The following is a 17,288-nucleotide window of genomic DNA, read 5'->3' as shown; positions in this document are numbered from 1 at the left end:
AACAGCAGCTGCTTCAGATTCTACTCTCTACCATCAACATTCACAAGACTCAGACCTCCACCTGACACTTCTGCAATCACCTCCCTTACGACACCATCCATATAATTATTAAACAACCAAGGTGACATCTCACATCCCTGCTGCAGCCCCACTCTCACGAGAAATCACTCACTGACAGTATTTCGCACTCTTACACACGCTCTGCTATTTACATAAAAACTTTTCACTCCATTTTAGTAACCTACCATCAAGTCCATACAATCTGAACACAGTCCACAAAGCCTACCTATCAGTTCTATCATACACTTTCTCTAAATCCATGAACGTCCAAAACACATCCTTGCCTTTCGCTAAATACTTTTCACACACCTGTCTCACAGCAAACCCCTGATCCACGCATCCCCTCCCTCTCCTAAAGTCACACTGTTCATCACCAGTCATTCCTCCTCTACCCTCTCTACCTCTCATAATTAACACTCTACGATACACCTTACCTACAACACTCAACAGACTTATACCCCCAAAGCTAGTACGTTCATACTTATCACCCTTACCTTTATACAATACGACCACAAAAACACTTGCCCAGTCAATTGGCACCATACCTTGCACAAAGCACACATTCAACGATATTACTAATCAGTCAACAATAGTCGCTCCACCACCTTTCAGACATTCCACAGCACACCCATCCATATCTACGGCTTTCCCTGTTTTCATCTCCTTTACTGCCTCCTGCACTTCTTCCTTCGTGATCAAAGAATCATTCAACTCTCCAAACACATTTATTCCATGCGTCTTTCCATCCGCCACATTCTCAGCCTCCCTTTCCTCCTCTACATTTAATAATAATTCAAAATACTCTGCTCATCTCTTCCTTACTGCATCCATCTCAATTAACATCCGTCCATCCTCTGCTTTTACTCGCTTTTCCTTCCCAGACTCTCCTTTTCTCACCCCTTTCGCCTCCCTCCAAAACATTTTCTTATTCTGTTGAAAATTCTGTCAACCGCCTACCCACCTCTCATCTGCTGCCACTTTAGCATCACGCACAGCCATTCTCGCCCTATTCCTCTTTTCTTTATACCTCTCATATGACACCTCATCCTTCCTCTGCAACCACACTTCATATGCACGTCTCTTCTCAGCCACAGCCATACTTACTTCCTCACACCACCATTCACTTTCTTTTCTTACACCACCACTCACTCGTCGCACACCACACACCTCTTCCGCATGCCCCACCACAGCACTCTTAAACAACTGCCATTCCTCCTCCACACTGCCATTCTCCTGATCTTTCGCTACGTTCCACTCATCTTTCAATTTCTTCTGATACTTTATCATTTTCTCTCTTATATCCTCACTCACTTTCAAAATCTCCGTGCCACACCTAACTCTCCTAGCTCTCACCCATCTCTTACCTACTCTTAGCTTTCCCTCCACCAGGTAGTGGTCAGATATACCTCCACCCTCCCACACCTCTTCCGCATGCCCCACCACAGCACTCTTAAACAACTGCCATTCCTCCTCCACACTACCATTCTCCTGATCTTTCGCTACGTTCCACTCATCTTTCAATTTCTTCTGATACTCTATCATTTTCTCTCTTTTATCCAACTCACTCACTTTCAAAACCTCCGTGCCACACCTAACTCTCCTAGCTCTCACGCATCTCTTACCTACTCTTAACTTTCCCTCCACCAGGTAGTGGTCAGACATACCTCCACCCTCCCCTCACAGAACTCTCACATTCAACACTCTTCCTATTACATTCCTGGAGACAACCACATAGTCCATTAATGCTCCATCAACAACCCTTCCACCCTCCTGTCTCACCCATGTATACTTATAAATATCTTTTTTCTCAAACAGGGTATTTTCAGTCACCGTCTCTCGCGCGGCTCAACACACATCCCTATCATTCGTTCCCCATTTTCATTTCTTCTAGGCACACCATACATACCAACTACACCTTCAACTGCTACATTTCCCACTCTAGCATTCAGATCTCCCACCATTACCACATTCACATTCGCCCCAAAACTCTGCAGACACTCATCAACATCATTCCAAAAAGACTCCCTCTCTTCTTCATCCCTTTGACTACCAGGCCCATATGCACTCACAAACACCCACAACTCACTTTCAAATATCGCTTTTACCCACGTCAGTCTCGACGACACCTCCTTCCATTCTATCACACACTGCTGTACTCCCGGACTCACTAACAAGGCCACACCTTCTCTTGCCCTTCCTCTATCAACACATGACAATCTTCCATTCACACTTCCAAACTTAGACTAACCTTTCCCTTTCGTCTTTGTTTCACTCAAATCTAACACATCCAACTTTCTTCTCACAAACATTCTCCCAATCTCCTCCCGTTTAGCCTCAATCGTACTACATCCACACACATTCATAAACCCAATCTTCAGGGTACGGGGATAACTCCATCCCCCATCCCTCTCTCTGGCCTGTCTCTTTTTAGGAACTACAAAACAGAAGAGGGTGTTCCTAGTCCCCTCACTCCGCCCCTTTTAGTCGCCTTTTACGACACACAGGGAATACGGTGGCAGTATTCTTCCTAACACAATCTGGCCGCAGAGTAGTAGTACCACCCCATAGTGTGGCCAGATTGTCTCTCTCCCACCACAGGGGGTATATATATATATATATATATATATATATATATATATATATATATATATATATATATATATATATATATATATATATATATATATATATATATATATATATATATATATATATATATATATATATATATATATATATATATGTATGTATGTATGTATGTATGTATACAGGTAGAGAGAGAGAGAGAGAGAGAGAGAGAGAGAGAGAGAGAGAGAGAGAGACTGATATGATTTATCTGTGTACAGAATGTACTCACCAGCCAGCAACCCAGGCCCAACAGTGGCATCTTGTGACCAGAATTAAGAGTTACCAATCTGTCAGCCATGTTTCTGAAACGAGTCACCCACAACAATATTAGTTCTAGAAGTGAAATACATTGTGAAAGGGATTAGGTAATATAGAAGATTTTGTTTATATACTCACTCTATCTTTTGGGTGTGAATATGGGATCGGACAATGATGATGATATTAATGTGTGAAATAAATTAATTTACAAAATATATTCGTTTATGCCTGGGAGAGTTTAGTTTATATAACAGGTGTCATAATAAAAGTATGAAATACATTAGGCTATGAACAGATTAGGCTGCGAAATAGATAAAGTTATGGAAAATTTATACTATACTTTAGCTTACTCGACTGTCACTAAAATGATTTCATCTTAGTTCATTGCTTCCATAAAGTTTTTTTTTTTCTTTTAAGTTGCATTGCACATCTTTTGATGTCCGTATCCAGCTTCTGAAATGCTTCTCGAACTGGAGAAGTTTCACATATATTTTTCATTATTCTTTCACTAGAAGACGTTTCGACCAAATGAATAAAATCGGAGTCAAGCATTAGTTTATCAAAATTTTAGTCACTGGTTTGACGGGGCCAACTCTTAGGTTTCCAGGTACTTCTGAAAGGTGAAATTTTTTTCATCACAATATTATAATAACCATCTATCAATCCGTCATCCATTCCTTTTTTTGTCATATCAGGAGCGTTGAGGTCCGGGGCAACTCTCCATAGTCCTGATGTTTAAGGCGAGGGTTACCAGCCTTACCAACCCCTCACTGGCATATGTAAGCAGTACTCGTAAACCCTAACCATCCCTCAGATGTATATTCTTCCGAGTTCCACTGGGTAACCCACGCGACCATTAAATGTCATTTAGTTATATGGCTAAGACCCACCGTAGTAAATGGTTCCTGGGGTTAGAGGAAAACATTTGGCTTGTCACTCAGTGTAGAGGCACTTGAAGGAAGCACTATATTACACTATGATTATTATAATGATTACCCTCTGTCCTACATCCTTAGACCCTGAATCCATGGCATATATTTTTTTCACATCTTCATGACTAAAAATTTGTGCTACGTTCATATTGTTCTACTTTATGCTATTGCATTTCATTATTTCTGTTGCCCTGTGTTTATGATTTTCATAAATATTTATATTTTTGTTCTGTACGTGTTGTTCTACCATATAATTTAATATTTTTCCACTTGTTTTGACTTTATCTCCCAGTCATTTCCATTATGTTCCCATAGTTGAAACAAGTATAACAACAATTTCATCACGTATGAGTCTATGTATCACCTTGTTATTGCTCTCATTCCTGCTTCGTCTTCAGGTTCATCGTTTCCTAGAGTCCTGGGGTTTGCAATGAACTGTAAATGCAAAATTTAAATGATAAAACTGTCAGTCTCAGAAAATTACTTTAATTAGTGGAGGTCGGCGAGGATGGTGAGAGATGTGCGTGGTGCGGTGCAGCGAGTGGCGGGGAAGTGAGATGCGCGTGTGTTTGTGTGGCCTTTATCACCACCACCACCACCACCCCCAGCAACACACTACCCAGAAGGACATTTTTGTTTTGTCATGGTAACGCGACATAGTTCACTTTTACACTGTTGTTGTGGCACCAATCTCAGCTGAAAGTGTACCCAGTGAACTATAGGATGAAGCTGCCATTCTTCAGTTCATCCTCCTCCATCCAAGAGAAGAAGAGAGGGAAGGGGGGGATTGTTGAATGTTTGGATAACCGGGCAGAGGAACGGCTCGGTTATATCACTGCCATTGCGTGAAGGCGTCCCTCTCCAGCAAGTCATTTCACACATAGCGCGTGATGAGAACCGCTTGGCCTTAGGGAATGGTGTATCAAACCGTGTTCAAAGCTGGAAGCATTAAAAACAGTAAATATTGCACTTGCTAACTGCTTGAAAATTAAATGGACTGCTGTGTAAATAAATCAAGTTCGAACCCAGGCAGGAACAGTAACAGTTTGATGATCTCAGTTTCGTCTTCACTTATCTTCCACACAATCCACCAGCATGCCATAGAAACACTCCTGATGTTGCCATGACATCAGTACTGAATAAGGCAGCCGTTGGTTAGTATGGACAATGGGTATTAATCCCGAAATGGTGATGAGTAGAGATCTAAAATATGTAGGAGGGCTGCTGGAACTCAGGGAGTTTTCAAGTCTATACCTAGTGTAGGACATCTAAGTCACACACACACACACACACACACACACACACACACACACACACACACACACACACACACACACACACATGCACGCACCGTCTCCTCGACCAAGGTCACGGCATGCACTCTCACAGTGACGCATCAAAAAGAAGTTATAATTGAAGGCACTCATGCAATTCACACCACACCACTGTACCTCACTATGCCTCTCTACCACGCCACTGTCACACCACCGTACTATACTGCCATCATAGGCCGCCTCCACTACACTGCACTACCAGCACCATACCACCACCATTACACAATCATACTGTAATACCATAATATCTTACCGCCACTTCACCATTACACCACCATACCAGACCATCACTACCGTTATGCTATTTCATGCCCACTTATGGTAAAGCAGAACAACAAATGATCCTACATAACAATACGCTCACCACTAAGTTCTGTGGCAAATGCTCACAAGACAAATGCTGACAGGACAATGCTCATGTGATAAATGCTCAATGGACTAGTGCTCACGTGAAAAATGCTCACAAGACATGCTCATATCCTGTCGCAAGTCAAACGTTTAGATGGTATTATGCCTACATGACCGATGCTGATATGACATAGTATACTCAAAAGAAAAATGTTCACTTGACACGCTCTGAAGTCATGCTCACAAGACAAGATGACAGTACAAATGTTCACACGAAATATGTTCACGAGAAAAAAAGAAGACAAGTTGTCAGTACTAATACTCACAAAAAATATGCTCACAAGATAGACCTTTTCAAGACACATGCCGAAAAGACATATGCTCACAGGACACATGCTCAAAAGGATATTTTCATAACACAAAGGTTAATAAGTCAAATGTTTAACAGACGTGCTTACAGTATAATATGACAATAGAAATGCTCACAGCATAATTGCTCACAAGACAATCCTGACAACATATATGTTCACAAACATTTTGACCATGCAAATGCTCACAGGCGTATGCTCACAAGACATATGCTGACATTTTGACAGTGCAAGTGGTCGCAGGTATGTGCTCACAAGACATAAGTTGAAATTAAAAATTCTTACGGGCAAAATGCTCAAAGACTCATCCTTCGGCCCTAACCTTGGAATCCTTCACTCTTTACAATGGCATCTTACAATCCTAACTTTACGATCCTGTAATCCTAACCTTTGGCATTGTCTAGTCCTAACCTTGGAAACCTTCGTACTTAACTTTGGCATTCTTTGGTCCCGTTCTTGGCATCCTTATGGCCTAACGTGGGAATCTTTCAGTCTAAGCTAGGTGTCCTCTGATCCTCACACTGGCATCCTCCATTCCTCCCTTTGGTATTTGAGTCAGTGTGTGTGTGTGTGTGTGTGTGTGTGTGTGTGTTTCCAGAGGGGTATGCTGTATATATTTATTGTATTAATGGCTATGCTATTTATTGATTCAGTACTGATAAGTTTGGTCTATGTGGGTCTTCTGTTAATGGATATGGTATATTTGTGGCTGTCACATATGGCTATGCTACTTATGAATGTATTATTTACGGGTATACTATTGATGAGTACCGTTATGCTATTTCGAGGCATGCTGATTAGTATGGGCATGCTGCGCATTTGTGTACTCTTCACGCATAGGCAATAAATATGGTGTTTTGGGTCATACGTACGCGTCCGTCAGATCTAATGGAAATTATGAAAAGGTCACATCTCTCTTCATCCTAACTTGGATTACCTTTAATCCTTTCATAACATCTATTAACAGTCTCTCTCTCTCTCTCTCTCTCTCTCTCTCTCTCTCGTTCAGTTTTCGAATCAGCATCCGTCTAATGAGCACCTTTTTAGTGAGCATTTCAAGTGAGACCTTTTTCTTGAGTGAGCATTGTTATAAAATTTGTCGAATGAGCTCATTATGTGCGCATTTGTCGGGTGAGAATTTGTTGTGACAGCACGTGGCGAATGAGAATATGTTTCATGAGCATTAGTCTTGTGAAGAAATGTTGATTTACCCTTTAACTTACTCCACATCAACTGTTTCTCTTCACGAGACGGAACTGGACCAAACCCACAATTTGCACACTAAGTCGTGCTCGCGTTAAATTCTACGAACCGTTGTCAGGGGGCAAGCATGAGCCTCCTTCCTTACTAGTCATATCGACCCTCAGATTCAACTACATATGGCTATGATCAGCCCATACTAAAAGGGTAGTGAACTTTGCAAGGTTACAACAAACACGCAAGAGTGTCAGCCTGCGCTCTGACGGTAACCGAAGAGAGCGTATGCGCATTCTTAGCCCACTGGAGCCCTGGACTTTTACTTATTTATTTATTTTGGTCATCTGACCATTTTCATTAGCCCGGGAAAGATTCTTCGTGTTGAATGGGTTAGAAATATAATTAATTCAGTATAGTTATGTGGTACAAGCAAGACTAAAGCAAAACCACCGTCACCCTATTCAAAGGCCGAAAGTGATCACTGTCTTTTGAAGTGGTAGACTGGGGTGCCCATCATCCACTCACTCGATGTACTGCAGTGCTGCACGCTGCTCTCTTCACCTTCATCATTCATTTCTTGTGCCTGCATTCTTCTCTTCCTACTTCCTTCTTTCCTGTTATCATATATTGCCCTTCTTTCCACTTCAGGTGATTCTACACCAAGTGATAAGCCTAATGAGTTATGTAACCAGGGAAGTAATTTACAACTCTGGGTGTTAATCATATAACCAAATAGCATGATGTAGTGCCCACTATGGTACACTTGTTAACAGGATGGAGAGATGCAAATGCAGCTTCCATCCAGGAACCAAACCACCGCACTCATCCCCATGGACAGCGAGGCGCTGTCTGCCGCAAGATAACATTGATTCATTGCACAGGATGGTCCTGCAGGGACGGCTGCTTGGTCGATGTGGTTGGGTCAGCTCGGCCAAATGGATCGCGGTTACTTAACAACATATGTCCTGGGATTCCTAGGCCGAATTTTTCTTAACGATGCCAGGTTAGTATGCTTCGTCATGGTGAGGCAAGCATTTTTACAATGCTTGCCTCACCATCACGAAGCAAGTGTTTGCTTTGATAAGCACAGAAGGTACAGGGGAGTTGCCAGAAATATCTCTAGCTTTGTGTGTGTGTGTGTGTGTGTGTGTGTGTGTGTGTTCATTTGTTTTCCAAAGTATGTCACTAATTCTATCTGAATTCGAATTACCTTTGTTATAGTTTATCAAGCTCAGTTAACTGAAAGGCTTTTCATATAATACAAATTGATATGAAGCGAATTAATATATAAAATCTTGGCGCCGAAACAACTCGGTTTTACGGCACCGAATATACGAGTATATACCAAATATATATATATATATATATATATATATATATATATATATATATATATATATATATATATATATATATATATATATATAAAATTTATGTGCTAAAACAAATTTGATATATCCTTCACGAATAAATAAGACTAAAAATGACAAAACAAATCGATTATCTATAAAAGGCGTAGGAAGTCTGCTTCCTTTATATATATATATATATATATATATATATATATATATATATATATATATATATATATATATTGTTACGGAACAGAGAGAGATGATGAACACATCAAGTGAGAATACTAAAATCACTACTGTCCCGCAAAGTTCCAGGTTCAAAACAAGACTTAGGTAAAATTACAAGTTAAAGTTTAATGCTCAAACTAACAACTAAACATTCAGGACTCATAAGGATAATGTAATGGCAAAACAGGTTACATATATGGTTAACTGCAATAGCCTCTATTAACACGTATTTAGCAAGAGCAAATTTATCTAAGTCAGCCCTGATAAAATGAGAAAACCGGATAATGCTCAGTTAAAGCAAGATATAATATTATTACAGATACAAAATATTACTAATACTGCATGACAGTAAAAACTTTACCAGGCCCACGAACCAACCCCCTATGCTACACAGTACAAGAAAAATGGTAATAACACTTATACTCAAATTATACAGCAGCTTGATGGCTGGAGACTTCCTGAGCACTCACAAAAATAATAATACACCGTACAGAGGAGGACAGAGATGTGAACAGAATGAGGAGTAGATCTAAGTGGCAACTAATGTAGAGACTGAGATCATTATATAGGGGCCGGCAGAGCTTGATTCAACTTGTAAGAAGGATGCGCAAATGAAGGCATAGAGGATGAAGAGTTGACACTCCTGCTCTGAACAACAGAAAGAACGACTTGCTCTACTATAAGGGGAGAAGAGGGGAGTAAGGTAGAACACGCAAGCCTGATCACTATGCAAGCCACGTGGCGAATCGTGATCAAACATGCAGCATACTGTACATTAGAATTATACAATGGATGATGAAATCATAGGCTATGTAACACCTCCCCACAAAGAAAAAGAAATTTTCAAAGGAAATTTCTTATTACTCTAAAACAATCTGTCTAAAGTCTAGATAAGCAATCTGCAATAACATTTTCTTTCCCCTTGACATGTTGTATGTCTAATGAATACTCCTGAAGAAGTAGACTCCATCTTGTCAATCTCTGATTTTTATCTTTAAACTTACTAAGGAATTTCAGTGGGTTATGATCGGTATAAATGACTATGGGGTCAAAACCAGAACACAAATAAAATGAAAAATGCTGTAAACCCAAAATCAAGGCCAAAAGCTCTTTCTCAATAGTGGAGTAGTTCTTTTGAGGTGGAGTGAACTTCTTACTGTAATAAGATACAGGGTGTTCAATACCCTGATCATCCTCTTGCAGCAAAACAGCCCCAGCTCCTGTATCACTTGCATCAACAGCCATCTTAAAAGGCTTAGCAAAATTTGGAGTAGCGAGCACTGGCTGACTTAATAGGATAGCTTTAAGTTTGCTGAAAGAGGATTCACAGTTATCGGTCCAGACAAATTTAACTCCCTTTTTCAGTAGGTCTGTAAGTGGTGATACAAAAATTGAAAAGTTAAGAACAAATCTCCTGTAATAACCTACAATTCCCAAAAATCTTTGTAGCTCTTTCCTACTTTTAGGTCTGGGAAGATCACTTACAACCTGAACCTTAGCTCCTGGTGGTGCAACGTGTCCATCACCAATTACGTACCCAAGGTACTGAACTTTAGCTTGACCAAACTCACACTTTGATGAATTAGCTACAAGATTAGCCTGAACCAAACGCTCAAGAAATTTACTGACATGGCATAAGTGATCTTTCCAGTTGTCACTGAAGATTAATACATCATCAATATAAATAACACACCCTGCCAAACCATCTGTTACAACATTCATGAGCTTCTGAAAAGTGGCTGGTGCATTCTTCATACCATATGGCATTACAGAACATGCAAAAGTCTTTCCTAGTGTTACAAAACATGAGATCTCCCTAGCACGTTCAGTCATAGGTACTTGCCAGTATCCCTTTAACAAATCAAACTTACTTATGTACCTAGCCTTTCCGATCTTGTCTATGCAATCTTCCACGTGAGGGAGAGGGTAAATGTCTGTTCTGGTTATCTGATTAACACGTCTGTAGTCGATGCAAAGCCGCTGTGACCCACCTGGCTTAGGGACTAGAGTGACAGGAGAACTCCACTCGCTCTGGCAGGGCTCAAGCATCTTGTGGTCCAACAGATAGCCAAGCTCCTTCTGGATGAGAGGAACTTTCACTGGGTTCACACGGTAAGGAGGCAGTTTAATTGGCTTTCTGTCTCCAACATCGACATCATGCATCAAAACAGTGGTTCTTCCTGGAATGGCACGGAACACTTGCGGGTACTCCTGCAGTAAAGCCAAAAACTCCTGCCTTTCCTCGGGAGCTAGATGAGAAAGCATAGTCTGGAGATCATTCATGATATCAGGATTCTTCCCCAAACTATCACTCAGGCTCATACTGCATGAGAGAACTTCATTGCAGACTCGGGTGGAACAGTTACAGTGCAGACTGGGTTATTTTTGTCCCGCCTGTGATATAACTTTAGCATGTTGATGTGACAAAGTTGCTTGTTCTTTCTACGATCTGGTGTGGCGATGACATAGTTGACATCACTGAATACACCACGAAATAAGGACCACTAAACTTGGCTTGAAGAGGTTGCCCATGCACCGGTAGCAGAATCAAAACCTGATCTCCTGGCTGAAAGTGGCGTAACCTGGACTTCTTATCATACCAAGTCTTCATCTTCTCCTGAGCAGCTCCTAAATTCTCTCTCGCCAGCTGTAAAGCAGTGGACAGCCGTTCTTTGAACTTCATCACATACTCCAGCAGGTTGACGTTATCTTCCTCCGACAGCCAGCATTCCTTGAGTAGCTTAAGGGGTCCTCTTACTTCATGGCCAAACAGTAGTTCAAAAGGGTGAGAAGCCCAGTGATTCATTTGGAGATTCTCTTGCGGCAAATACAAAGAATGGAAGACCTTTATCCCAGTCTTTCTGATGTTCCAAACAGTATTTCCTGAGCATCGATTTGAGTGTTTGATGATATCTCTCCAACGCTCCTTGGGTCTGGGGATGGTAAGCTGAAGACGTGATCTGGGTGATGCCCAACTCTTTCAGAGACTGCTTGAAAACATTTGACATGAAATTACTTCCTCGGTCTGACTGTACCTCCTTGGGCAGACCAAACTTTGTGAAGAACCCTAGCATTTCCTTAACCACGTTCTTTGCTGAGATATTTCTAAGTGGAATGGCTTCGGGATAACGAGTAGCCATATCAATCAGGGTCAACACATAAGAAAATCCTGAAGAAGTCTTAGGAAGAGGGCCCACAATATCCACCAACACACGGGTGAATGGCGCCTCAAAATGAGGAATGGGAACTAGAGGTGCAACCTTTTCGGTCTGATTACACTTCCCCACAACTTGACAGGTGTGACAAGACTTACAATACCAGGAAACATCTCTGAAGATACCTGGCCAGTAGAAGTGTTTCAAAATGGGTGCCACAGTCTTCCTTACTCCAAGGTGTCCTGCCAAACTGGAATCATGAGCCACTCTAATGATATCCTGCCTACAAACACGAGGGATGACAACTTGATGTACAACCTTCCATTCACAGTTGGCTGATACTGTTGGGGGTCTCCACTTTCTCATAAGTACTCCTGACTTTATATAATAACAAGTAGAAGCACCAGCTGACTCTTCCTCACTGCAAGCAGAGTTAACTAGACCTTTCAACTCGGTCAGCAACCTGCAACTCAACCAACTCTTGACGAGACAAATTATCAACACTACGGGGTACTGCCTCATCTGGTGAGTGGTCCAAATTAGCAAGAAAAGTGTCAGCTAGGATAACATCATCATCATCATTATCCTCTAAGTCACCAGTAACTTTAGATTTAGCCCTAGTGACAGCACATGCAGAGAACACATCAGGGACATCACAATCCTGGGTCGAAGTCACTGGTTCACTAGACAACTGAGGAGCTGGACACACTTGACTTCCACCAATATCATTTCCAAGTAAGAAAGTTACACCTGACATTGGGAGTGTCTCAACCAACCCAACCATAACGGAACCATTAACAAAACCAGACTCTAAATTCACTCTGCACAGAGAGACAGAGAAGTAATTATTCCCTACACCTTGTAAGATTAGTTTCATCAGAGGAATTAAGATTAGAGCCTAGAACACTGGTCAGCATAAGGGATTGGCAAGCACCTGTATCACGATATATTTTAACTGATTTCCTGTCATTACTGTCCAGAGGACTGACAAAACCATCAGACAGGAAATTAGCACATGAACTCTTGAGAGTGTCACCCATGGTACTGCTCAAAAGAGGAGCTTCATCATTAGAATTTAATTTACCCCTCAAAGCAGGTTCAGTTAACTCGGTTAAAGAATTCTGGGAACTCTCAAGGGTGGACACTAGACCAATTGACTGAATATTTAAAGACTCGTTTTTGTTCACGCTGTCTCCTGAAACATTTCTCCGTAGTATGACCAAGCTTATTACAATAAGTACATTTACTTTTCTGAAATCTAGAGGTGGAGCTGGTATTTACTTCCTGAGAAACATCTTCTTTATTCTCTTTCCTGTTACCTGTACTCTGAGTAGAGGCAACGTACTTACTCTCAGCTTTCCTTTTTTCTTTAGAATATCTCTTGTGAATGAGAAGATATTCATCAGCTAAAACTGCAGCATCAGACAAATTATCTATTCTTCTCTCATCAAGATATAGGCTTACATCTTTATTAATACACCTTTTGAAGTTCCCCAGCAAAATCATCTGCTTAAATTTATCAAAATCAGAATTTATATTTTTAGAATTTAACCACTGCTCTAACAGATCTTCTTTGATTTTTGCATACTCAGCATGGGATTGCTTATCTTGCTTATAAGTTGTTCTAAATTTTACTCTATAGGCTTCAGGAACAAGCTCATAGGCCTTAAGAATCAAGCTCTTAACTACATCATAATTATCAGATCGATCCTGAGGCAAAGATGCATAAGTTACTTGAGCTTTACCGATGAGAACACTCTGAAGGAGTACTGGCCAATACTTTTTGGGCCAATTAAAACCTGTAGCTACCCTCTCAAACAACTGAAAATACTTTGTTAAATCAGATTCATTGAAAAGAGGGACAAGTTTAACATTTTTAGCCACATCAAAATCATCATAGCTAGATGATCCAGTTCCACCTTGTTTCATGCAATACTCATGGTCTGCCTGAATCCTAGCAAGTTCAGTTTGTGCCTTAGCCTGTGCCTGTGCCTCCTGAATACGAGCCTGAGACTCAGCCTCTTTAGCACGAGCCTGAAACTCAGCCTCCTTAGAACGAGCCTGAAACTCAGCCTCCTTAGCACAAGCCTCCTGCAGGGCTAGCTGTAACTTAGCTATTTCAATCTGCGTTTGCTCATCTGGAGGAGTTACATTGAACAAGCTTTTATTAATCATGCCAACAATTTGATCTTTAGAATGATGAGAGCGAACAGCAATTCCCAATTATTGAGCAACAAGCTTAAGTTCATTCTTTGTTCTGTTTTCTACATCACACACTGTTTGCACATTTGACAAAAAATCTTTGGCTTCATCATGAATAAATCACAGTCACAAAATATCAAGCAATATCTTTATGATAATATCCTGAATATCCTGATAAGAGGTCGCCAAATTTATGTTATGGAACAGAGAGAGATAATGAACACTTCAAGTGAGAATACTAAAATCACAACTGTCCCGCAAAGTTCCAGGTTCAAAACAAAAGACATAGGTAAAATTACAAGTTAAAGTTTAATGGTCAAACTAACAACTAAACATTCAGGACTCATAAGGATAATGTAATGGTAAAACAGGTTACATATATGGTTAACTGCAATAGCCTATATTAACACGAATTTAGCAAGAGCAAATTTATCTAAGTCAGCCCTGATAAAATGAGAAAACCGCATAATGTTCAGTTAAAGCAAGATATAATATTTTTACAGATACAAAATATTACTAATACTGGCTGACAGTAAAAACTTTACCAGGCCCACGAACCAACGCCCCAAGCTACACAGTACAAGAAAAATGGTAATAACACTTATACTCAAATTATACAGCAGCTAGATGGCTGGAGACTTCCTGAGCACTCACAAAAATAATAATATACCGTACAGGGGAGGACAGAGATGTGAACAGAATGAGGAGTAGATCTAAGTGGCAACTAATGTAGAGACTGAGCTCATTATATAGGGACCAGCAGAGCTTGATTCAACTTGTAAGAAGGACGCGCAAATGAAGGAATAAGGACGAAGAGTTGACACTCCTGCTCTGAGCAACAGAAAGAACGACTTACTCTACTATAAGGAGAGAAGGGGGGAGTAAGGTAGAACACGCAAGCCTGGTCACTATGGAAGCCACGTGGCGAATCGTGATCAAACATGCAGCATACTGTACACCCGAAGGCACTAATCTCTCCCCCCTGGTAGCCGGAGTCGCGGCCAGTGAGCGACCAAGCGATCGAACACCCCACAACTACCGCCCCTCCCCCAACTCAGCGTTGTCGTTTTGTGGATATTTGTATGCCAGCGTGGTTTTATGGTGTTGTCTGGCAACCCTCTGTGGTCAGGGTCGACCACGTCCACATCTGTGTGGTCAAGAAAACCACCCATCGATATAGCGGCAAAAGCGACATAGGCGTTTGTATACAATAACTTAGATTAAATGCGGCTTGGGATGTTATGTTGTGGTTTATAGCTACAATAGGTAGCTATTATGTTGATGCACGTCCAAATTAATAAGATTTATGCATTCATTACATTAATAAATTTATTCATGAAAGTTGTGTTATTTCCCCTCAGTTATGTTTAACAGTTTATTGAAATCATATATTTATTATCTGTTTAGATGTTGTGTTGTTATTGGCCGATATAGTGTTTTCATGGGCAGCAGGTCCCCAGCACTGGTGAATTTTATCCTCCTGCCAGCTGTGTCGCCAGTTCTTAAACACACCCACTCAATCTTCAGTAAGTGTTATTATTAGTTGTATTTTATATATATACTGTCTTCGTTGTCCTGAATAGTATAATAGCCATGTCTGTTGAATAGTAACATACCCGATATATTATGTTAGTCTACCATTTGCAACATCCAGTTTTCTGTTAGAGAAAAATAAATGTTGAAATTTGATATTAATGGTAAACTTTGATAATGCGTGAACGTACACCAAAACTGATATACATACGGTACATGTATAGGTTGCCATGCCTCCGAAGCGCAAGCTGAGAGACGAATGGCTAGTAAATGCGGAGTTCAGTCCGTGGTTGACGAGGGTGGAGGGCGATCCTGAAAAAGCTTTTTGCACTACGTGCAACAAGGACCTGAATGCTCGATCAAATCAGTATATACCAGAACTTCAACCACTGTACATCGTTCAAGATTAGTTATATAAAGAGCAATACTTTTGTGATTGTATTCTTATGCTGTAGTTTAGAAAATGAAGGACAAGAGAAAGCCTGGAGTTCCTTATCTCCTAGAGGCTTTGAACTTATTACATTCTAGTGAAGAAGAGACTACTCAGAGTAGTGACGATGAAAATGAACAAAGTAATGGACCAACTGAGGATTTTTTCCATACAGAGGCTAATATAAATACAGAAACACAAGAAACTGGCTCAGGGAATATTGATGCTGAGGATCATAGCGATGACAGTATTGATAATAGTGAGGAAAACACAGACAACGAAGAATTGTCAACTTGCGAAGAATACAACAATCAAGAAAGTCATCCAGGAAATACTATAATTTTCTCATAATCGGACTCTTCTGAGGACGACGAGCAGTGTGACAGTGATAACTCCGACAACTGTGTAAGACCCTTTAAAAGGAGGAAATATTAGGTGAGAATTTATTATTTTTAAATGATGTTTTATGCTATTATCATTTATCGTCCTGGGAAGAGGTAGCGGTAATTTATTATTCATCTGTTTGATTGCATATGTAGTTCAATAGCATTATTTACAGGAGTTATTATTCACCCAATGTGTAGAGAAGGGTCATATAGTAAACTATACAGTAACAGAGGGTGAGTGCTGATACAAAGACTGAGACTGTGTTTGACGACGAACACAGGAGCCTCCCACATCAAGATAAAAGATGAAGATCGGCGAAAACAGTAGTACTATGGAAAATCACCAGCCCTGGCGGTAGCCGGCAACTTCTCCACGCCGCTTGTCCACACTCAGTGTGGTTGGGCCGACAACGCTGCCCCAACTTCGTGAAAGCTTTGGTGGATAGATGTGGAACGGCTGAAGGTGGTGATGTTATAGTGTGTCATGATAATTTTTATACACAATCAGTACCAGTAGGGATAAGAATATAAAGGCATTTAATGTGTAATACTGTGCAGTTATCCACAACATATGAGAAAGGCACGACAATGAAAGAAGACCTACGATGTTTTATTTGAAATTGTCTATATACTTACATACTATAGTATAATGTTACAAATAAGTATAGTATAGTGAACAGCACCTGATGAAAGATATGATGCCGTTTCTCATACATTCTCGCTCCCACCCCCACCATTCTTCTCTCAGGGTTGCTGTCTCCACCAAATGCCTCTCGTTCCCTCTGGTAGCCCACTCCCACCCATTGTTAACCAACATAAACAAAGATAATGATGAAAAGTCAGTTATTGATCATATTGCTATTATCATACGCCT

At 40.6% G+C, this 17,288-nt stretch overlaps 1 protein-coding gene across 1 annotated transcript in view; it reads right to left on the bottom strand.

The window, feature by feature from the left end:
• LOC145408759 (1,5-anhydro-D-fructose reductase-like) overlaps window positions 1-17,288 on the bottom strand; it is a 104,708-nt gene that overhangs the window by 61,595 nt on the left and 25,825 nt on the right. Inside the window, exons 3-4 of the mRNA XM_080279414.1 lie at window positions 5,230-5,407; window positions 2,918-3,021 (exon numbers count right to left, since the gene is read on the bottom strand). Of these exons, the coding sequence (XP_080135540.1) occupies window positions 2,918-3,021; window positions 5,230-5,407 (282 nt within the window). The remainder of the gene's footprint in view (window positions 1-2,917; window positions 3,022-5,229; window positions 5,408-17,288) is intronic.

Source organism: Coenobita brevimanus, chromosome 78 (assembly GCF_032717465.1).
Source record: "Coenobita brevimanus isolate Jiangsu-jjx chromosome 78, ASM3271746v2, whole genome shotgun sequence".
NCBI lineage: Eukaryota > Metazoa > Arthropoda > Malacostraca > Decapoda > Coenobitidae > Coenobita > Coenobita brevimanus.
This window is presented reverse-complemented; position numbering and strand designations above follow the sequence as displayed.